This window comes from Salarias fasciatus, chromosome 4 (assembly GCF_902148845.1).
Source record: "Salarias fasciatus chromosome 4, fSalaFa1.1, whole genome shotgun sequence".
NCBI classification, from domain to species: domain Eukaryota; kingdom Metazoa; phylum Chordata; class Actinopteri; order Blenniiformes; family Blenniidae; genus Salarias; species Salarias fasciatus.
Window position 1 is genome coordinate 20,808,512 of NC_043748.1, and position 24,056 is coordinate 20,832,567.

At 49.1% G+C, this 24,056-nt stretch overlaps 1 protein-coding gene across 1 annotated transcript; it reads right to left on the minus strand.

Annotated features, from left to right (window-relative positions):
• Nucleotides 1–35: 35 nt before the first annotated feature.
• LOC115386523 (integrin alpha-3-like) lies at nt 36–18,387 on the minus strand. Its single transcript, XM_030088869.1, has 29 exons — nt 18,326–18,387; nt 17,344–17,513; nt 13,236–13,363; nt 12,577–12,662; nt 12,318–12,454; nt 12,062–12,168; nt 11,794–11,886; nt 11,531–11,590; nt 10,709–10,862; nt 10,430–10,623; nt 10,241–10,329; nt 9,790–9,923; nt 8,963–9,040; nt 8,828–8,895; nt 7,652–7,785; nt 7,429–7,572; nt 6,671–6,768; nt 5,984–6,152; nt 4,352–4,432; nt 4,169–4,248; nt 4,009–4,086; nt 3,810–3,912; nt 3,555–3,728; nt 3,310–3,450; nt 2,301–2,411; nt 2,052–2,150; nt 1,850–1,975; nt 1,627–1,767; nt 36–763 (listed from the first exon to the last, which is right to left on the minus strand). The coding sequence occupies exons 2-28, from the start codon at nt 17,499–17,501 to the stop codon at nt 1,657–1,659; spliced, it is 3,135 nt and encodes a 1,044-aa protein (XP_029944729.1). The 5' UTR covers nt 17,502–17,513; nt 18,326–18,387; the 3' UTR covers nt 36–763; nt 1,627–1,656.
• Nucleotides 18,388–24,056: the final 5,669 nt, after the last annotated feature.

The following is a 24,056-nucleotide window of genomic DNA, read 5'->3' on the forward strand; positions in this document are numbered from 1 at the left end:
TGTACAAAAACAGTGCAGTTCACAGGATTACAGCAGTTTGACAGAACTCACAGCAAACACGACATCTTTTAAAGACAGGGACGTGAAAACAGATACTTTTTTTTTTTAATCATCCGCACAGAGAACAAAGAGGTCAGAGGTCACCGTCACAAGATGAAAGCACTGCAGTGAGATTTGGTCCTGAAAAGTTTATTCCCTCGTCTGTTCCAGCTGGAGCCCTTCATGGAGAATCACTTGCTTTGTGGAGAGACACACACACACACACACACACACACACACACACACACACACACACACACACACACACACACACACACACACACACACAGGAACGTAAACTGGAGACTTCCTCCTGGCAGTGAGACCACCGGCTCGGTGATCGATTGCTTTGGTCTTCTCTCTCTTCATTCAGTGGCATCTGTTCTGACTGAATGTGGGCTCGTTTTGTTCTGGTCTGGTTCGTTCACGTGGTTCAGGTTTAGTTGGGTGAAAGGGGGTTTCTGGTCTGGTCCGGTCCGGTCCGATCTGGTTTTGTTCGGTTGAGGTTCCCGGGCTTGCCGGACTCTCAGGGAGTCTCGGTCCAGGAGGTGACCCAGTGTTTGGGGGCCTTTCTGTTCCGTGTGGAGGAGACTTGGTCCTGGATCAGGAACTCGTCGGCATCTGTGTACGTCTGCTGCTGCTGCTGCTGCTGGTCTTTACCCATAATCCTTCCCTGGTGCAGCGCCGCCGTCCGCCATGCCGCCCGGCGCACGAAGAACCCACACTGAGGAGAAAGCAGAGGATGAGCGGCGCCGCCGTGTGGCGATCCGGGGCGTCAGCAGGCAGAGCGGCCAGGGACGGTCGACAGCTAGTCAAGGCTCAGTCAGCTGGTCAGCAGTCAGTAAACGACTAGTAAAGGGTTTTTTAGTTGGTTAGCAGTTGGTCAACAACTAGTCAAGAGTCAGTTGGTCAGCAGTGGAACAGCTAGTACAAGGTTTTTTTAGTTGGTTAGTAGTGAGTCAACAGCTAGTAAACGCTGCAGCTTGTAAAAGCTCGTTTAGTTAGTCAGCAGTCGGTAAACCACTAGTCAAGGGTTTCCAGTTGGTTAGCAGTCAGTCAACAGCTCATCAAGAGTCAGTTAGATGGTCAGCAGTCGAACAGCTAGTCAAGTGTTTTTTTTAGTCGGTTAGTATTTGTTCAGCAGCTAGTAAAGGGTCAGTTATCTGGTCAGCAGTTGGTCAACAGGCAGCAATGAAGCTTCACAGCTGGTCTCAGGCAACAGAATTCTAAACAACGGAAAATGAAAGTAATCTGTTGGTAAACAGTAAACATAAACAGTCTGTAAACATTCAGACCAGTCTGTAAACGGCTAGTAAGCACTGAGTAAACAGTCATTTATCACTAAAAACAATCAACAGGTCAACGATGAGGACAGAAAGAGAAACTAGTTAGGAAACAAGGAGTAAACAGCATACAGAGTAACGGAGAGTAAACATCAAACAGACATGAAGCAGTCAGTAAATAGTTAGCAGACTGTACACAGACGTAAACAGTAAATAGTCGGTAAACAAATAGTGAACAGACAGCAGACAGTAGACAGTCGGTTAACAGACAGACGGAGGACAGCGGCGAGCGGCTGGTCCTTACGGGGCCCTCTCCCTCTCCCGTCCCGCCGCCTCAGAGCTCCTCGGTCAGCCGCTGGCTCTCGGACGGCTGGCTCTTCATGTGGGCCTTCTGGGTCTTGGCCTCGTACAGTTCTCTGGTTCTGGCTCGCCTAAAGAAGCCGCACTGCCCAGCAGGGGGCGACACCATCCACACTCAGATCACAGACCCAGGACGATCCTGATCCTGGACCCGGTCCTGGGCTTACCTTCCAGAGCAGCAGGCAGATCAGAGCCAGCAGGAGCAGCCCGGCCAGAACCGAGACCACCATGATCCACAGGGGGGCGCCGGAGTCCGCCTGCAGCCCGGCCTCGGGGTAGATGTGGAACTCCACCTGGGGAGTTGAACCAGGACTCAGGGTGAGTGTGTAGGAGCGCGTGGCGCCTGCAGGGGGCGTCTGCTGGTCTCACCTCTGAGCTGTGGGACTCAATGTGGACCGTGGGTTTGCTGGTGTTCAGCTTCAGGGTCACTCGGCCTCGAACCGTGACTCCCCGGGCATCGATGTAGTCCTGAAACAGAGACCGACGTGAGAGGGAGCGTCAGTGTGGCCACTAGAGGGCAGAAGAGACCACACTCCAGGGGCTCTGCAGGTCAGAGGTCATCACATTTACTACAGCATGATGAGATTGAAGGGATGAGGGGTCAGCTGGAGGTCCTACCTCCATCATGGTGGAGTTCCACAGGCGAAGTCGGACGTTCAGAGTCGCAGAGTTGTTCATGTCAATCAGAGGACATGCAAAGGTCACACAGCTCGCCCCGTGGAGACAGTCCTGCAGCACAACACCACCATCACAGTCACCAGCACCACCATCATCACCCCGGTACCTGCCCAGTCTTCAATGGCTTCCTGTCTATGGCACCTCATGCTGAGGCCCCCCAGTGCAGTATGGAGACCCTTCGTTCTGCAGACCAGGAACTTCTCAAGGCCCAGAGAAGGTTTTGAACCCGGGAAGACCCGTCCCTTCAGGCTGTTGTCACAGACTCTGGGACCACCTGCCCTGGTCTCTCTGAATGAATCTGGACTCCTTCAAAAAGGACCTGAAGACTGTTTTATTTAGAGAAGCGTTTGGCTGAACGTCCACCAGATAAAACCATGATGTGTAAAACTGTCTTTGACCTTGCTCTGTACAGCACTTTGTGATTTTATCTGTGAAAAGCGCTTTATTAATTAACTTTACTTACTTTCTTCCCATCATCATCATCATCATCATAGATGGAATGACTGTCAAAATCTTTTAAACTGTTCTTTTTTTTGTTGTCTGTTTGTCTTCTGTCCTGTTTTCAGCTGAAGGTGTGTGTCCTCTTTGTCCTCCTGGTGTCTGATTGATTGCTGTTCCTGATGTTTTTCTCTGAGTGTGTGATTGTTGTCACCTGGTGACGACAACTTCCCTGGTCTACTGTGGTTTGTTGGCCTGTGTCTCTCTGTCCCTGTGTCTCAGTGTCTCCGTCCTCCTGAGTTTCAGCTTCTCAGCTGTTTTTAAGGACTTCTCTCTTCTGGAACTGAGACTTTTTGGATTGTGACTTTTTCCTTCATCTGCTGCAGAGAGAACTAAACCATGCAGGAAGGCGTCCCTCGAGGACCGGGGGTGGACACCCCCGATCCACCGTGGTGTCCAGCAGTGAGTCCAGTGTGTTTGTTTTTAACCCCGGTGTGTCCCTGTGTTGTACCAGCATGTAGGACTTTTTCCTGCGTCCCTGCAGGTGTGAGACGGGTGGAATCCTTCGTCTCTGCTGCTGCTCCTCCTCCTCCTCTTCCTCCTCCTCCTCCTCCAGACTCCTCCTGGTCCTCTCCTTGTCCTCCTGGGACCGCTGAGCAGACACATGGGAAAACACACTGAGTGACATGGAACTGGACTTTCATTGTGAAGCTCGTGGCTTTTTGTATTATTTGGAGTGTCTGTTGCCGTGGTTACCGTCAGGCGGAGGGGATTGATGACCCCGGGCGGAGCGCACTGAGGCTCCGAGACGCCGTCTACTCGTATCTCCGTGAGGTACAGCAGCCACTTCCCGTTGCTCGTCTCCTTCGGCCAATCAAATTCTACCGCGAGGTTGCCGAGGTGACCGAGTGGCTTCCCGTAGAGGTGCACCTGTCAGAGGACAGCCAATCACAGCCGGCGAACGCCCGGCACCGCCGGAACACGCCTCGTTCATGGGACACCGGGACGAACCTGGAGCGTGAAGAGCAGAAGACTGCCGACGTCCTCCGTCTTCCTCATCGCCGACTCTCCGATCACATGACCACTGAAGAAGGCGGGGCCAGGAGGATGGATCCTGTCAGCCAATCAGAACAGCAGGTCAGAGGTCTTCGTGTTTCGTCAGATGGTCGTGTGACCGTGTGGCTTTATGTTCATGTCTTCATGTTCTTACAGAGCGAGAGACGTCTGCAACGAGTAATCCACCAGCATGGAGACCAACAGGGGGGACAGGTCCGTCTGCTCACTGAGCCTGACGGAACAGAGACACAGAGCCACGTGGAACAGGTACAGGGATGGGTGGGTGGAGGGATGGACTGGTGGAGACGGGTTACGTGGACAGCTGCAGCCGGGACTGAACGTCTCTGGTGTCCAAACTGATTTCAGACGTCTGAAACTTGATGAACACTTGGACCTGGAAGAGCAGACAGCCAGAGGACGGGGACGTGGACAGGGTTCCAGATGTCAGGAGCGTGGTTCAGGCTGTGGAACTGGTCTCACTGCTGGCAGATCAGTACCTTCTGGTTGCTTTTGAATGGGTTTCCCAGCTCACACTGGACGACTTGGTCCTGAACAGAGCAGTCCACCGATGAGCCTTCCTGAATAACAATAAAAATAATAACACATTTTATTCAACAGCGCCTTTCTGGACACTCAGGGACACTTTACAAAAATATTAAAAACACAATACAAATAAATAAAACAACAGACAACATAACACAGCGAATTAAAAAGAAAGAGCGAGGTTACAAATGATAGGCAGATTGAAACAGATGAGTTTTGAGTTTGGATTTGAACTGAGAAAGAGAGTTGATGTTGCGGATGTCAGTTGGGAGAGAGTTCCAGAGTGAATGCTGTGCTCCCCATGGTGCTGAGGCGGGCGGAGAGAGGAGGAGGACCTGAGAGAGCGTGAGGGAGTGGCGGCATGTATGAGATCAGACGGGCAAGGTTGTGGATGGCTTTAAATGTAAACGGAAGAATCTTGAAGATGATCTGGACTTTGACAGGAAGCCTATGGAGCTGCTGGAGGACGGGTGTTGTGGTGAGAGGAAGGGGTTTTGGTGATGATACGAGCTGCTGAGTTCTGGACCAGGTGGAGCTGATGGAGGGGGACACCAAAGAGGAGAGACTTGCAGTAGTCGAGGCGGGAGGTGACGAGGCTGTGGACCAGGATGGCAGTGGTCTGAGGGGCGAGAGAGGGGCGAGAGAGGGGCGGAGGCGGTTTATGTTATGAAGGTGGAAGTATGCAGACCGAGAGATGTTATTAATGTGGGAGTGGAAGAAAAGTGGGCTGTCAAGGAAGACACCCAGACTCTTAACCTGAGGGGAGGGGGACACTGTGGAGCTGTCGATGGTGAGGGACAACTTGTCAGATTTGGAGAGTGAGGACTTGGTGCCAACAAGAAGAAGTTCTGTTTTATCACTGTTTAATTTAAGGAAATTTAAGGTGAACCAGGATTTAGTGGGTGAGGGAGGAGGGAGGGAGAGTGGAGTTTGGTTTACTGGAGAGTTAGAGCTGGGTGTCATCAGCGGAGCAGTGAAAATGAATACCAAATTTCGGGAAAATGTTACCGAGTGGAAGGAGGTATATGATGAAGAGGAGAAACTGAAAGACAAAGACAAGCTTGTGGCGGCCAAGCGTTCATTGCCACGTCGCTTTTTGATCCTTCGATGTCGGCTCTTCCTGTCGTTGTGAAACAGAATTCACAGGCGTTGGGTTGTTCACCCACTAATAGTGAATGTGATCTGGTTTAGACTGTCGTGAGACAGGTTAGTTTTACGCTGCTGATGATGTGTTGTTGCAATAGTAATTTGACCGTTTCACCCTGCAAACAGCCTCGCGAGCTGAGCTGCTTCTGCACATTTTCTGAACACAAAGACAGAGTCCCAGACCGGATCATAGATCCAAGTCCCAGAACCTGGATCTGAGTCCCAGACCGCATACTTAGTGGGTATGAGGTTACTGATCATCTAACCCAGACTTCCAGGGTTTAAAGTATCAGTCTGAACCACAGATAGACCGAATCTGGACCAGACTAACTGAATGTGATGAACAGAAACACCAGATTCTTGTTGAGCTGAACGTTTGAGTGGTTTGACCAGTTTGTTGTTGATCAAACCTCTCAAGCTAACAGCGCCGTGTTGCGTACCTGTGTTTGCACTGCGGAGTAAACCAATGACGGTGGGATGCTGACGGTGAGGACGGCATTGTGCGCGTCCTCTGCCAGTCGTCCGGGTGACGGCGTGTTGCTAACGTTGACTTCCAGAAACAGTCTTTTGACGCTGTCATTGTAGAACAACAGCTGACTGCCGTTCTGCCTGAAAACACACACCGTAAAACACAAACAGCGTGTCAGCACCACAACAGTGACAGAGCCCAGTTAGCACACAGTTAGCATCTCGCTAGCTAGTCAAACTGCTCCAAGCAATAGAGTGTTGAGAGATAACTCTTGGTTATCATACTGAACAGTTAATGCTGAGTGTGAAGACACATTAAATTCTGTTCTATATTCAACAACAAAAGCAAAAAGTACAGTTTAGGCTCTTTTAAAAAGTGTCCCACTCTATTCTCGATTTAAAACTCCGATAAACTGCAAAAAACATGAATCCTTTTATCTGCACGTTTATCTCACTTGTTTCTGATCATCATCAGTTCATAAATGTGTTTATTATAACAGCTGGAATACAGATTATAGAGCATCTTCCTCCTCTAGCATCACGTTGACCCACAGTACTGATTACTAGTATTCTGTTCAGTCTGCAGTCTGCATTAACTAGCTGATCCATCGTGCCGGCCCACTATCAAGTGATAGTTTTCAGTAAGATGCAGGACTCACTCCATGAAGGGTTTTTGGTTCTCATCAGTGAACTGGGCCTTCATCTGGAGGTTGCTATGGCAATGGTTGTCGTCGCCACAGGCTTTCTGGATTTGGATCTGAGAGATGAACAGAGATGGTGACAGTCACACAGAGCCCAGAACCTGTTCTGAGATGGTTCTGATGGTAGCTGGACTCAGAAGGTTTGGATCCCGATTACTGGTTCTGATGTCCAATAGACCCTAACTCTAATCAAAGGAATACTACGTCTTCTGTCCAGTTTTTTAACGAAAATAAAAGAATGAGAATAATAAATGAAAGAAAGATCCAAAAATGTGATACGTCTTGTTATACATGTCTGAAAGGGAGCAGGAAGAAGTCCAAAGCAAGGTTGTTCAGCTTGATTCTGGTGATGGCGACAACTCTTATGGTTCAGTTCGGGTTTCTCTCTGGTTCTGATGGTTTACGTTAGTTCTTGTGTCTTCTTGGGTTCTAGTCCTTTTAGAGTTTGTTTTTCAGGTGCTTGATGTTTTCTGACCTCAGCAAGACTGAGTTTTTATTATCCTAGAACCCCGGTCTGTGCTATGAGATCCCTGTTCACTTTAACCAAGATTCTGGTTGCATATTTGAGGCTTTTAGGGGGATTTTGTTTTGTTCTCCATGAATTCTGGCAGCCGGGTTCAGGTCACAACCTCAGCTCTACACAGGTGGACTGTGACTTGGGTTCTGGCTGTTCTGAGGACCCTGGTGGAGCCTCGTGATCCAGGATTATGTCTGACCTGAGTCCTGATGGGCCGAGGTGGCTGGCTCAGCACTGGGAAGTGTCTCAGGTCCTGAACGCTATTTCTTTTCTTGGGAAGCTTTTGGTGCAGAGAGACGTTCAGGGAAAACACCAGAGGCTCCACTTGGTCTCGAATCGGAGTCTGCAGACAGAGAAAAACAAGCCAGAACCTCAATGGCAGAGTTATGGCTCCAGGAAAACTCAACACAAGTGAGTCTCACCTGTAAGCCCACGCTCAGGGTGTGGCACGCTCTTTTGGGCATGGACAGATAACCAGAAAAGACGCGGCTGCCGTCCGGGAAACGGAGGCGGGGTTTGAGACTGGTGACATCAGCGGTGATGGTGAAGTGGACAGCTGAGCGGAAGACATGAAGACACCGTCTAAGACACGCAGCGTGTTCACAGTGAAAGAATCAGTGACCCCTGATCAATGTTTGATTCTCGTTTTCAGTGGAATCAATCAATCAATAAGACAGTTTAACTCAGCTTCAGGCTGTCCTTGTCTCTGATTGGTCAAATCTGTGTGTGTGTGTGTGTGTGTGTGTGTGTGTGTCCCAGATACAGGAATATCAGTTGGGATAATATGATTCATCATTCAGGGAAACACACATGAGACAGGAGGACAAGCAAGGACACTGCATGATGTCATCTGCCTCGTGTCTGTGTGTGTGTATGTGTGTGTTGTCATAGCAACACCTTGAGTCCGTCTGTGATTGGTCAATTATCAGACAGTGCGGCAGTGCGCAGTGTGTGTGATAAACAGCTGGAGTTAAATGACACCTTCAACCTGACCATTCCCTCTCTCTCTCTCTCTCTCTCTCTCTCTCTCTCTCTCTCACTCTCTCTCTCACTCTCACTCTCACTCTCTCTCTCACACACACACACACACACACACACACAGAGTAATCTGATTAACGTAATTACTGATCCTGACCAGAAAAAGCCTTGTTATCATCTGCAGAGTTCACAGAGGAGACTGGAGCAGCTGAGGGGTAACTGAGGGTTAACTAAGGGTTAACTGATACTGACCAGTTGTGTGTCTGCATTTTTTTTTTTCAATACTTTAATCATATTGCTAAGAAAGATGTGTTCCCCACAGCGTTCTGAAGTCCCATTCTATTGGGGAAGATGGATGGTGGAGATATTGGGAGAAGCTGGAGGGGTGGAGGTGTTGGGATAAGTTAGAGGTTCGAGGCATTTGGAGACTCTGGAGGGTGGAGGTGTTGGAATAAGATGAAAGGCGGAGGTGTGCAGGACAGTAAAGACCAGGCTGCCTTGTCAGGTTTTGGTTTCCTCAGTTTCCCTTCATGAATCAATCTGAGGTGTATAAATGATCAGTGACGTTTGACCTCCATCATCTGAAAGGTGACAGTGCAAAACATGAAAGCTTCACTCACTGATGTTGTCTCTCCTGCTCGTCTCTCCACTGCTGAACGTGTAGGAGAAACACGCCTCCACCTGGATACTGGCAGAGTTACACCATCAGCATCGCAGCACTGCAGCTGCATGCAGAGAGCAGCTGTGAATCTCACCAGAAGTCGCAGAGGTTCATGTCGACAACATCTGGAGAAACTCTGAGTGTTTTATTCAGGTGGATGACGGGGCGAGACCTGTGGAGGCAGTCAGCCGAGGAAATCATGGAGACAACAGTTAGACCAACCAACCAACCAACCAACTAACCAATCAATAAGCCAAGCAGCCAGCAAACCAACCAAACAATTAGTCACACAACCAACCAACCAATTAATCAACATGTTAAGCAGCCAGCGAGCCAACCAATCAATCAGTTAGTCAACCAACCAACCAATCAATCAACTCATCAACCAGCCAGCCAGCCAGCCAAATTAACAACCAACCAATTAGTCAATAAGTCAAGCAGCCAGCCAGCCAACCAAACAATTAGTCACACAACCAACCAGTCAATCAATTGGTCAACCAGCCAACCAGCCAGCCAAACTACCTACCAACCAACCAACCAACCAACCAACCAACCAACCAACCAACCAATCAATCAGTCAACTAACCAATCAACCAATCAATTAGCCAAGCCACCAGGTATCTGACCAACTCGGAGCAACTGACCGACCAATCTAGATCGATGAAACAGTCAGTCACCAGAACACATTGCTGTCTTTCAGCCAGTTGAGCTCAGTAGACATCAGAACGTAAACGTTCGTATGATACTCAGTAGAAAATAGTTATCAGACCGTAACAGTCAAGAGAAGATCATAGACCTGAGTAGAAGACAGTTTAACACAGTAGAAAAAGATATAAGTCAATCAAGGAAATAAACTTTTATCTGCACAAAGAGTGCAGCAGTAAAAGCAGAGAGAATCCAGCAGAGACCAGGAAGTAATACCTGAGTAAAGCCACGGTGTCGTCCAGAGAGCCCACCAGCAGGTCTGGGTATCTGTTCCCATCCACATCCAGTCCGGCAGACAGCGAGTACCCGAAGGTCCTGAACCCAGGGGAGACCCTGCTGCCCTGGACCACCTGTCCGCAGAGACGAGTCACTGTCAGGACATTCAAACCATGGTCTGAGGGTCCTGGTCTGGACCACCACTGTCAGGAATTAGGTTGGATTATATTCAGGTTTTTGTGGTTCAGGTTGGTCTGGACTTCATTTGGGTTCAGTTTGTAGAGGAGCGGAGGGTTTTGGAGATCTCCCTATGTCCTTCATGGACTCACTGTCAGGTGGGATTGAAGTTCTGTTTGAGGTTGCGGTTAAACGTTAGCTTTCGGTAGATTTGGTTCCCGGTATTTAGAGCTGATATTTGCAGACAGGCGGTGCAGTTGTGCATGTGTGAGACCTGGCTTGGCTCTGTTGAGACCCCCTGGCTGCTCCCGGTCCAGATCATCACAGTCCCACTTTCATGGAAAGGAGCCCCAACTGCGAAGTCTAGAACCAAACAATGAGATCACAGACGACCTCACTGGATCACCGATCAATAACTCCTGGTATTTGATCGGTGATCTGCGGCGTGGCATCGTCTCCTCACCTTGGAATCCGTCCTGGTTCACGTCTCCGGCGGCAGCGACCGACATCCCGAACGCCGACCCGGCCGGACCCCTCAGCACCACGCTGGGCTCCGATTCGATGCTCCCCCTGGTGTTCATGTAGACGTAGACGGCTCCGCCCGCCTCCTGCTGACGCTGGAAGTAAAACGGAGCGCCCACCAGCAGGTCGCTCCACCTGCAGGACACCAGCAGGTCATGCAGACTCCGGTTTTCAGGAAGTCCATCACCACGCTACGTCAGGACTCTCAGAGCGTTTGTACCCATCGCTGTTGAGGTCTGCGGTTGCCACGGCGTTACCGAAGTACGAGCCCATCTGTTCTCCACGCAGAGTCTGCTGAATCGCCAGCTGGCCGGAGCGTTTGAGCGCCAGCAGCACCGAGCCCCGGGCGTCTTCCTTACTGTCCTTTGGAGCTCCTGGTCAGGAAAGAGACGCCCCTAATCAATACCCTCATCCAATGATCAACACCCCACCAAATTCATTTATCCATAATCAATCAAACCAATTGACTGACAGATCAGTCATCGTTCCATAACCCAAGCAACATAGGAATCAATATAATCTTATTGATCACCATCAATTAATTTGATACACTAATTAACACACTTATCCATACAACAAGCAACACAATCAATAACCAATTAATTCAATAATCTGTTCACGAATCCACCAATCACTCCCAAATCAAAACCTCTTTACCAATCAACACATCAGTAAACACAAAAATCAAATCAATAATCAACACATCAATCAAGAATCCACCAGTGAGCACAAACAGTCAGTACATCAATCAGTCGTAACCAATAAAAACAATCAACACACCGATCGATGACTAATAAATGCATCCATGAACACAACAGTGAAAAGACCAAACATTCAAATTCAGTCATGAGTCAATGCTCCAATCAATAAAACCAATTTACCAACAAATAATTAATGAACTGATTGATGAACAGCCAATGCTTCCATCAGTGCTCAAATCAACAGGTGGTTACAGTAACTAATACACTAATCAATGAATCAATCAATCAGCAGGTCTGTCCAAGCGATTTCTGATTGGCTGGTTTCTGGAACTGTCAATCACCTGTAACGATGGTTTCTTCTTCCTCAGAGAGAAGTCGCCTGGCCTGAGTGACGGAATATCCTGAAAACACAAAGATGATCTATAAACTGCCTGTTAGTGGAGGAAGATGCTCTATAATCTGCTTCATGTTGCTGTCAGGACAGAGTCGGTTGTGGATTCGTAACTGTCAAAACCTGCCCTCTGGGTAAGAGAGACTTCATATTCTACACAGAAGAAGGTAACGGAGGTTAGAACCAGTCATGTGACTTAAAGGGACAGAGCACCGATATAAATACTCCTCCGATCCATTTTGGGCAGCGACGTTTTCCGGGTGTCGAAGTCGTCTTCAGGATTCATCCAGGAGACGTGAACATTGCCTGCGCGCGCGCGCACACACACACACACACACACACACACACACACACACACACACACACACACACGCACACTTTAATAACTGCCCAGTTATCTTAAAAATGTTGATTAATTTAGCCAAAATAATGATAATAAGCGAAAAATGAATGAAGTAGAATGGGTTCTAATAGAGGACACCTTGCCATTCGTAGCTTCCAGGTGAGCCGACGATGACTTCAGTCTGAGTGATGAAGGCTGAGATCCCCATTGAACACATGGCCTCCTCGCTGGCATCGCCCAGGTGACTGCACACACACACACACACACACACACACACACACACACACACACACACACACACACACACACACACACACACAGAGACGGACAGGAGTTGAGGTGGGCGGAGCTACGCGTGCGGCCGGATCAGGTGACCCCCGGGTCCGGGCGGTACCTGCAGGTCTGCTCGGGGTTCTGCCAGTTCTGGTCACTGACGTTGTACTGCAGGTCGTTTCCACGGAGATAACACTGGCCAATCATGTGTCTGAGCTTCGAGGTGCCGTAGAGTTTCACGAAACGGTGGCCGCACGCCTGCATCGACAGGTTGGTCATTCAGCCATTCACTCAGTCACCCAGTCATTCGGTCAGTGGAACCAGGATCACATGTTGGCTTGAACATGTTTATCTGTCGTCCAATGAGAAGCCAGACTCACCAGGACCCGCCCACCAGGTCGGCCCTGACTGGCTACTGACACACCCAGCCACATGTCTTCAACCAGGTCCTCAGACGTGTTCAGGTCTGAAACGAAGTGGCGAGATAATAACTGAACCGTGTGTGTGTGTGTGTGTGTGTGTGTGTGTGTGTGTGTGTGTGTGTGTGTGTGTTTAAAAGCAGCAGATAAAGCAGGAACAGATGAGAACTGTCACTCAGGGCTGAGGGATGTACTACCCATAATGCATCAGGACACTGATAATATCAGGCAGGAAGCTGTTATGCCATCAATCAGCCAATCAGCTGTTCCATCATCTGATTGGCTAAATTTAATGGACAGAAGGCCTCCATCGCTCCCTCGACTTATTTTAATTTGCTTTATTTTGGAGGCTTTTATCGCCCCCTGGTGACTTGTTGTACTTTGTTCTATTTTGAAGGCTTCTTTCACCCCTGGTGATTTATTGTATTTAGTTTTATTTTGAAGGCCTCCATCACTCCCTGCTCAGGCAGGTTTCTCTGGTTTGTTTTAATGACATTACTGTTTGTTTTGTTCAGCATATTTAGTCGACTCTCAGTCGCTTTATTGTGTAAAAGTATTTGGTCGTGATTGGCAGCTCATCTGAGGAAAGACACACACTCTTCGTTAAAGTGAAAGATTACCTGGATCAATGAGCGCCATCCTCCTGCAGTCTGATTGGTCGGCAGTGATGGGACAGCTGTACACCCCTCCTGTTCGTTCAGCCGGGACTTTTGGCTCCGCCTTCTCCCTGGGAGCGCCGACCAATAACCTGCCAACACAAAACAGGAGGACATGAGAGGTCACGGGAAACAAGGGAGGACACGGGAGTTCAGGTAAGATGCTTTGTTTCCTTTGCAGATCCTTCGGCAGCATCAGTCCTCCTGAGAGGACACTGCTGAGGCAGGATGAGATCTGGGTGTCAAACTTTTTTCGGTGGCGGCCGAATAATTCCGAGCGATTCCGGGCGATGCCGAGAAGTGCGCTGCTCACTCGAACCGTCAGAGCGGCGCAGAGCGGGGCTGACACTGACCGTCGGGACACCCCTTGTACGGCCATGGCGCGCCCCCCCCCCCCCCCAGTACGTGGCGCCCCAGGCAATGAACTGTTTCGCCTGTAGGACAGACCGGCCCTGTCAGCCGGTAGCGACTGTCAGCAGGAGATGAGCTGAGGGAAGAGCTTCTCTCTTAGTTTGATACTCATCAATCGATTAGCTGACGGTGTTGGAGGAACAGTCAGACTCCAGCAGATGGTGTTGGAGGAACAGTCAAACTCCAGCAGATGGTGTTTTGAGGAACAGTCAGACTCCAGCTGACGGTGTTGGAGGAACAGTCAGACTCTAGCTGACGGTGTTGGACGAACAGTCAGACTGCAGCTGACGGTGTTGAAGGAACAGTCAGACTCCGGCTGACGGTGTTGGAGGAACAGTCAGACTCTATCTGACGGGGTTGGAGGAACAGTCAGACGGCAGCTGACGGTGTTGAAGGAACACTCAGACTCCGACTGGCGTGTTGGAGGAACAGTCAGACTCTAGCTGACGGTGTTGGAGGAACAGTCACACTACAGCTGACGGTGTTGAAGGAACACTCAGACTCCGGCTGACGTGTTGGAGGAACAGTCAGACTCTAGCTGACGGTGTTGGAGGAACAGTCAGACTCCGGCTGATGGTGTTGGAGGAACAGTCAGACTCCGGCTGATGGTGTTGGAGGAACAGTCAGGCTCCAGCTGACGGTGTTGGAGGAACAGTCACACTGCAGCTGACGGTGTTGAAGGAACACTCAGACTCCAGCTGACGTGTTGGAGGAACAGTCAGACTCCAGCTGACGTGTTGGAGGAACAGTCAGACTCCGGCTGACGGTGTTGGAGGAACAGTCACAGTCCGGCTGACGTGTTGGAGAAACAGTCACACTCCAGCTGACGTTGTTGGAGGAACAGTCACACTGCAGCTGACGGTGTTGAAGGAACACTCAGACTCCGGCTGACGTGTTGGAGGAACAGTCAGACTCCAGCTGACGGTGTTGGAGGAACAGTCAGACTCCAGCTGACGGTGTTGGAGGAACAGTCAGACTCCGGCTGACGGTGTTGGAGGAACAGTCACAGTCCGGCTGACGTGTTGGAGAAACAGTCACACTCCAGCTGACGTTGTTGGAGGAACAGTCACACTGCAGCTGACGGTGTTGAAGGAACACTCAGACTCCGGCTGACGTGTTGGAGGAACAGTCAGACTCCAGCTGACGGTGTTGGAGGAACAGTCAGACTCCAGCTGACGGTGTTGGAGGAACAGTCAGACTCCGGCTGACGGTGTTGGAGGAACAGTCAGAGTCCGGCTGACATGTTGGAGAAACAGTCACACTCCAGCTGACGTTGTTGGAGGAACAGTCAGACTCCAGCTGACGGTGCTGGAGGAACAGTCAGACTCTGGCTGATGGTGTTGGAGGAACAGCCAGAGTCCAGCTGACGGTGTTGGACGAACAGTCAGACTCCGGCTAATGGTGTTGGAGGAACAGCCAGACTCCAGCTGACGGTGTTTGACGTCCTTCTTGCCGTTCTAATAAGTGAAACAGTGTTTCTGCTGTTTGACTCCAGGTTTTGATGAAGAGACGTCTGGAGGACAGAGACACGCAGGGACGGACAATGTCAGACGGAGGACGCGCCTCCTCCTCCACAGAGGATGTGACACAAATCAGGACAAAGGATGAAGAACCTGTGCCGAAGAACAAAATAATGACAAGACATAAAAACCCCGAGCAGAGCCGGAGAGCAGTGGACAAAGTCAATAGGAGCAGAGAGAGAAGGTGTTTGTGTGTGGGGACGGCGTCAGGCAGGGACAGGAAGTCCTCTGATGGGATCTAGATTCACTAACCAGAACCAGACCCCGTCTTCAGGTTACATCTGAGCTAATAGAGGATTAACCCCCGAGCGACCGGGCAGACGGAACCAGACGGAGAACCCAAGAAGCCTGAAGGAACCAGCCCAAACAGCTGGGAATGCACTCAGAGTGTGTGTGTGGGTGTGTGTGTGAGTGTGAGACAGTATTTCACCAGCATCCTGTTGTGGGTCCCCGCTGTCAGAGCCAGTCTGTTGCCATGGCGATGATATGACAGCCATGTCAGACGGAACTACGGGCTTCCTACAGACCGACGGTCCAGATCTGCTCTTTACAGGTAAAAGGGTTCTTCATGTTTCTTCCCTCTTCATCAGGAACATCGTCTCTATGACTTCCTGGTCCTCATGTTTCTCAATCTTTGATCCTAGAGGCTTTATAGAAACATTGAAGAACCTTTTCAAGGACTCAGAAAAGCTCCTGGAAACCCCTCGAGGCTCGTAGAACATCTCTAGGTGCCATAAAAACCATCGATACTGTTCATCCAATCACAGAGGGGCGATATCTGATGGGCGGGGCTTCAAGTAATCAGACAACACATCAAGCTTCTGTGTGTGTGTGTGTGTGTGTGTGTGTGTGTGTGTGTGTGTGTGTGTGTGTGTGTGTGTGTGTGTGTGTGTGTGTGTGTGTGTGCGTGCGTGCGTGCATGTGTGCGTGAGCTAATACAATTAGAGGGCATGAGGAGCCGGTTGTCATGGTGACCGTGGAGCCAGACAGCTCCGGGACCTTGGAGTGACCCCCTGCCGAGAGGCTCCGCCCCCTCATTCACAGACTTTCATTTAGAGTCATTTGTTTTCAAGTAGTGTTGATTTTCATTTTCACATCAAGCAAATCCTGGAATTGATTTAATTAGCGACACGTTTGATCAATAATCGATGATTCAGTGAGAATATTTCCTCATCCATTTACTCTGGTTTCTGTGCTTTAGAGGACTCGACTCTACCGACTGACTCTACTGACTGACTTCACTCTTCATTAAGTTCAGAGATTTTTATCTTCCAGTCTTATAGCATGAAATTCCAGATTCCTTCTTCTTACATGTTGATGGTTCTCGTCTTCTACGTGCTGAAATGCATCATCATCGCCGTGTTGTTTCCTGGTGACGGTTCTGTTGCAGGAGGAGCTGATTGCTCTCCTCAGAACCTTTTCTATCAGAATATTAATTCCTCACCAATTTGGCTCCAATAGCTGTGGTTCCGTAGTGTCCTGGTTCTCCAGTTTTGCCATGTGTGACTATTATTACGAAAATCTTTATTTCAGACCCCTCCGGGAACCTTCCAGGACCCCCAAGGACCCTTCCAGGACCCCTTCACGGTTTGTATGCTTCTCTGATGATTTGTGGATCGCAGGCCGTCCTGCCTTGTGATGTCCGATCCCACCAGACCTTAGAAGCAGAGCGGGGTAGGACCTGGTCAGTACCTGGATGGAGACCTGGAGGAAGAAGCAGGACTCCTGGGTGGATGCGGAGTGAGAATGAGTTGGAGGGGCTGATGGAGCAGACTGTCAGTCCACCCCAGGACAGCTGAGGCTGCTTAGCACCATCAAGTATGGAGAGAACATCTAATGTAACCAGAAAGGGACGTAAATGAAGTGCTATTTTAAAACCAAAGCCTGGCGGACTCTGTTCAGGCTGGTGAACCCGAGGGCAGCACCGCCGTCTTTCACACGCACAACGGTCACCGTCAGCCAGACAGGGTTTATGCTTCCGGACCGAAGGTCTTGGTTTCACTGTCTGTGGCAGGAAGTGAACTGGTGTGAACAAGCGTGCACGTTGAAGTGTGTCGAGGAGTGTGATCAGAGAACAGCAGTGTTTCAGCAGCCTTCCCTGCAGGGTCCACACACTCACAGAGACACAGAGACACACTCACAGGTAGCGGTCGGTCTTCAGGTCTTGGTGCAGGGCGACAGAGAGTCCAAACAAACTTCCATCCCCTCCGGTTTTTATCAGCGGGAAGGACGTGTCCAGGTTGAACGCCGCACACACACACACACAGACACTCAGCGCCACACACACACCAGCTGCCATGGAGACGAGAACCTGGGAATGAAGAACAAAGGAAGTGTCAGACAGCTGGAAACGTCTTCACGAACATCTGTCAAACATCTGCCAAACAATATCCAACATCTGCCCAACATCTGTCCAATATCTGTCCAACACCTGTCCAACATCTACCAAATGATCGTCCAACATCTGTCCAGCAGATGAGGTTCTCCTGATGAACCAAAACCCAGAGGGGTGAGTGAATACACTCACTTCACCTTCAAATGTTAACGGAACAACTGGAGAAAAGTGAAAAAAAAAAAAGATATAATCTCAAAAATATGCAGAACCAGAAGTGTGAGTTACTGGAGTTTTATCTCACCATCTGACTGTGGACCGCTTAGAACCCCCCTGCACTGAGGACCGTTCAGGAGGAGCGGCGGTCACGGTTCCATGGTTGTTCCTTCCAGGGGAACCGTAATTCTGAAGGGTTCTGATGGGATGTCTACAGGAAATAATCAAACTCCACTTCCTGTTTTTCCTTTCCTTCTTTCTTCTCATTATTTCCAATTCTTCTGTTCGGTCCGCTTTGGCGGCCGTCTTAGAATATTGTATTGTGACGACAGGACAAGCGGAACCATCAGGACAGACTCTGTCTCCACAATTTCATTCAGAATTCTGTTTATTTTGGATAAAGAAGTTCTGTCAGAATGAGAACTCGGTTCTCTCATCTGACCCGCTGAGTCTGACTGAACTTCACTGTTTCAGAGCAGCGTCTGGCTGGACGCTGACAGGAGAACCTTCTTCCTCTCTTCACACTACAGAACCAGACGCCTGAAGCTAAAAACCACAGAAGAAGAACCTCTGACCTGTTGGTGGTGAAGGTGGAGTCCTGGTTCGATTCCCGCTCTGCTCCGTCTGACTTGCCCTCCGTTTGCAGACACACTGATCAGCAGGCGGTGAGAGGAGCCTCCTCCCTCCATCTGCCCCCCCCCCCCCTCCAGCTCCTCCCCTCATCCTCTCCCTCCTCCTCATCTTCTCATTCTTCAGCTGAACGCCCTCAAATCAAAGCAAATCTCCCTCTCTCTCTCTGTCTCTCTCTCCGTCTCTCTTTCTGTCTGTCTCTGCCTCTGTCTCTGTCTCTCTCTCGCTCTCTCTCTCTCTCTCTCTCTCTCCTCACATAAATCTTATAAAACGATTCAGGACATTTTGTGAGTGAGGGCACCTTGGTTATTTCACACACACACACACACACACACACACACACACACACACACACACACACACACACACACTTTGGCCCTCGCTCTCCTTCTCATCTCTTTCTGAGGACCTGTTTGAGGACCTCTGTTACCTGATGCTCCCTTCATCCCTTCATCTTCACCACAGCGACCGTGAACTCAGAGCTGTTTCTCATTTAACGTTTGGATTTCTTCTCAAACAGCAGAAGTTAGAAGTGATTTTGGGACAGGCGTCCCCCGTCCCCCCATCCCCCCGTCCCCCCGTTCCCCGGCCCCCCAGAGGACCACGGCCCACAATCTGGACCCCTCTGAAGTAACATTTCTTCAGCTGATGTGAGTCTGAGGGATTTTTCACAGCCTGTTGTCTTTATGTGAGACTCGCTCGAACAAGTCGAACTCTGAAGTCAGTTTGGTTTTTTTCAAAAATATGTGAAACTCGAACTTTTTGGAAGAAATTTAGTGTTTGTCTGCATTCTGACAGCAGAGGACCAGGAGGAGGGTGAGACAGCAACGCTGCGTTGCCATGGAGACGAAGTGAAGCTACAGTCAGACAGCAGGTGTGTGTGTGTGTGTGTGTGTGTGTGTGTGTGTGTGTGTGTGTGTGTCTGTGTGTTGCCACGGAGACGAGGTGAGGCTACAGTCAGACAGCAGGTGTAGTGTTCACTCAACTCATCTTTATTTCTAAAGCACTTTAAAACAACCAGTATGGCAACAAAGTGCTGCACACAGGCAAGAAAACCTAACAACAAATATTAATAGAATAAAAATAAGTTGGTCGAGTGACTGTTGTTCGAGGAACAAGTGACGGATTGATCTGTTCTGAAACCGTCGGCATCGGCGTCGCCTGGTGGTTTCAGCCAGTAGAGTAGAGCATTACTTTATTAGTCCCACACCAGGACTTCCCAGTTTGGGATTAAAAAAGTAATATTCTACTCTACTCCTGTCTATCCTCAAATGAAAGGCAGTGGACGGGTTAGACGGAGGGAAAAGGCCTCGCATTTTTAGAAAGGAACGTTTCTGCTCCAGATAGAAGTGTCTCTTTATCAGAAGCACAGAACCCGGAGCTGCGTTTTCATTCAGAACATGAGGAGAGTGTTCCTCCATCCACTCCCAGAAGAAACTCCACCAACACAGTCCTTACAGTTTATAATGCCAGAGGAGTCAAAAGATGTTTTCACATCTGGAAAGTGGATGAACACTGCAACATTTACAGGTTGAAGGATGTCTTCAGATGTTAAATCGCAGCAAACTGTTTCTGCACTGTTACAAAGCTTCCATGTGCTTCCTGTGTGCAGGCAGAACGGTGACCGAGGACCACATGGTTTCATAAAGAAAGAAACAGGAAATGAACTGATGAAACAGAATTCAGCTCAGATTCAAACTGTGAAACTGTGAAGCAGGGAAGCAGTGCCCTCTGGGTAGAATCTGACTGTCGGGTCTTTCTGATCAGCAGGTTAAACGTTGAAATTTCAGTCTGTTGAAAAAGAAACTGGAGCTGCTGAAGTGAAATTTGAGCAACGACGTGAGAACCGAAGCTTCTGTTTCCACCAGACCGAGGTGACAGTCGCAGTCTCACACAGGAAACACACACACACACACACACACACACACGCGCAGTCTTGTATTTCTATCCTTGTGGGGACCGTCCATTGACTCCCATTCATGTCTAGCCCCTAACCCTGACCCTTACCCTAACCCTAACCCACACCACAACAAAGCCTAACCCTAAAGAAATGTTTTTGCACTTTTACTTTTTTCAGTAACAACAACATGGTCAAGAAAACACTGTTTCTCCTACTTAGGACCGGAAAAAGGTCCCCACAAGGCACGTCGTTCCACGTTTTGCTATCCTTGTGGGGACATTTGGCCCCGACAAGGATAGAAATACGAGAACGCACACACACACACACACACACACACAAACACACACTCGTTATCTGATGCTGGGTGACAAAGAGTGTCTGATTAAAGGTTTCAACAGGAAGTTTCTCAGCATGTTGAGAAAAACACCTTTGATTAAAGAGGAAGCATGAAGACTGTTAGTCACATGACTGAACCTACCAGAGGTCAGATTATCGAACATCTTCCACAGATGGCAGAAATTTAAAAAACTACATATTTTATGAATTTATAGTTAATTACAGTTGTTGTTTGTCATTTTAATCTGTATTAATAAAGTTTCTTGTACATAATGAAACATGTTTAAGTCATTTTTGCGCAAGCTGTGTTCATTATAAAAACATGTAGCATGAGTTTTCCAGCAGGAAGTCATTATCTTAGGAAAAACATCGATTTGATATAAAAGTGGTTGTATAAGATTAAACATATTCATGTAAACAGTATAATGTATATGAAAATCATACATGTAAACAATAACATAAATCAGTTTCGATCAGTACTCTTTAATCCCTGTAATCTGATTATTTGCGTAGAATCTCAAAAATGGTGCTGAAGACGACAATTAAAATTCAACTTTGATCTGAGACCATTAGATCTCACTTCCAGTCACCTGGAAATGATCAGAATTCTTCCTGTTTCTGTGATGTCTTAAGTGAATAATACAGGTTTCAGATCCGCTTAGGTAAAATTGCGCAAATAAATAAAAAAAAAACGTCTACATGATTCATCTGAGAGTGATTGTAGATTAATATAACTCAGATTTTTCATTCCTTGTCTTGCATCAGTTCTTCCCGCTCGTGTTCTTGGACTGCAGCTTTGCCTTGAATGTGGTGTACTGGTGTGAGTTGGCGTTGACGGACAGATCAGAGATTTCTATGTTCCTGCTGAAGACCAGGTCCTCTTCATGCTGGACCAGCCCGCTGGTCTGCAGCAGGTCTTCAGACTGACCTGAGGATCCCTCCTGCTGCTGGAAGTCGCCACTCAGCATCCGTCCACCTGGTCCCAGCAACCCCGTGCGTCCCACTGTCCCCTAAATCGAAGTAGAAACTGAAGTTTCCTGGAGATGTTTCCTGAAGGACCTGGTAGGCGGTTTCCTGCTGGATCCTGGTCCCTGTGGTGAGGAAGACCAGCTCTGGGATTCTGGACATGTGGAAGTCGTCTGATTGAACCTTGAGGAGTCCGATACTCGGCTCTCTTTCTGCACTCACGGCTCTCGGTTCCAGGTCAGGCGTTCTCCAGCCTGAATACACAATTAAAGCAGCGACCAAAACGAGAACATTCCTGGTGCTCATCAGCTCCGGAGGGTCACGGGTCTCCGGGATCTGTTCGTGGGTCTCTTCAGACCATCTCTTCTAACATGTTCCTGTCAATGAAAGCAGAGAAGCTGAGGAACATTCTGGAGCTGAGGAAACAGAGAACCGGTCAACAAGTTCTAATCTGGAGCACTGATAATTCCCACACCAATTCAAATTCCACAGATGGAAGAATGAAGGCCGACAAGTGAACAGAGCTCGAAGAGGGTCAAATCAGGTCTGCTGTGGAACCTGCTAGAACCAGATCGAAAGAAGGACCGAGGCCTGACAGATCATCCAGCTGTTGGTGTAGGAGTAACACATTTTTTAAGTTGCAGAAGAGGGACGGTTGATCCTGATGAGGTTGATTCTGAGGGTCAAACCAGAACATCAGCTTAATCCCAAAACCCTCCAGGAAGGTTCCTCTGAAGCTGGGCACTGACCTGAATCTACACGTGTTTGAAGAAGACGATGAACCATGATCTGATGTTAACATCCAGTGACTGCAGGCAAGAACAGACAGATCTGAGTGAAGTTTCAGGATTTTAGCCTCGCCCCTGTTGTTAGCTTCTGCTCTGTTGGTAGCTTTAGCTCTACTGTTAGCATTAGCTTTACTGTCTGCTTTCAGCTCTACTATTAACTTTAGCTCTACTGTTAGCTTTAGCTCTATGATAGCTTAGCTCTACTGTTAACTTTAGCTCTATGTTAGCTTTAGCTGTGTTGTTAGCTTTAGCTCTACTGTTAGTTTTAGCTCTACTGTTAGCTGTAACTCTGTTGTTTGCTTTGGCACTACTGTTAGCTTTAGCTCTTTTTTTAGCTACACCAACAGAAACACTGAACAGATGAAACATTTCTTCTGTTTATTAAACCTGCCAGACTGACTTTATTTATGTGTTACACACATGTAAAGACAGTCTGGCACGGCGCCATTGGGGCAGCATTTCAAAATGGCAACGAGAGGCGGGACTATTGAGCGGAGACAGAGAGAACCAATCCAAGAAACGAGGCTGTGACGCAACGACAATGCGACGTACGCAGCGCTCCGTTGTAGTCGTTTTGTAGTCCTTATCATGGGATTATGGCATGGAGTTTTACGTCCGTTTTACCTCCAAATTCCACCGCACGCTAAAGGGCCGCGCCGGCGTCTTGTTCCTGAAGTCAACGCACACCGGGAGCGCATCACAGCGCTGCGCCGTTTAGAAGCGGCGACCTGAAGCGAATCACCAGCGCCGTGGCGCACGCCTGCATTCTGGTGATCCGTCGTAACACCGGCGCTTCTGGGACGCGTCCGGTGGAATTTGGGGGTTAGAAAGAAAAGCCTTCAGACCAGATTCTCGCTGTGGTTTCAGCGACAAATTCAGTTCATTCAAAACTTCAGACAGAGCCGTGGTAAAGCCTCGCTGTGTCGCGGCCGCCACCATGATTGTTTTGGGGGAGGTATAATATGACGCAACGCTAACTCCCGCCTCTCGTGGGCTGTGATTGGGCCGGCAGAAAGTTTACCGGGCCGAAGTCAGATTCAAACAGCACGGTCCCAGTCTGTTTCCCCATGTATCCCTGAGCATGGAGAGACAGTCTGGCGTGCCAGGCTAGCTGTTTAGGACACGTTTTCCCTGCAGGTGGTGCCATAACAGCTCACAGTCTAGTCTAGTCCAGTCCATACTGACTTCTTCTCATCTGGTCGCTTCTAGTTTAGACTCATCCAATCTGGTCTGGTCTGTTCTCGTCTCAATTGTCCTCGTCCGGTGTGGTCCATCCATTCCGCTAACGGAGAAATCAACGTCTATTCGGTTCCTCCTGGCCACGGCCTTCACCATCTGGGTCATGAAGACCAGGTCCTGCTGGTCCTGGTTGAAGGACGGATTCTCCCTCCTGATCTGGTCTCTCAGTCTCTCACTGAGTTGCTGGATTTCTCTTTCTATTTCATTACTCCTGTCCTCAGTCTCCTCCGCCTGTTCCATTGGGCCGCCGGACACAAAGTGCTCCGTGATCTTAGTTCCCATGGTGACGGCCACGCCCACTCCGGGGACGCCGCTGACGAGGACAGTCCGAGGCCTTACAATTCTCCCTCTGACTGATCCACCAGCACCTCTCCTCCAGGAGGTCGTCTGCGGTGTCCATGATGGAGGTCAGGGTGTGATTCTGATCTGAAAGTCAGAGAAAACCTG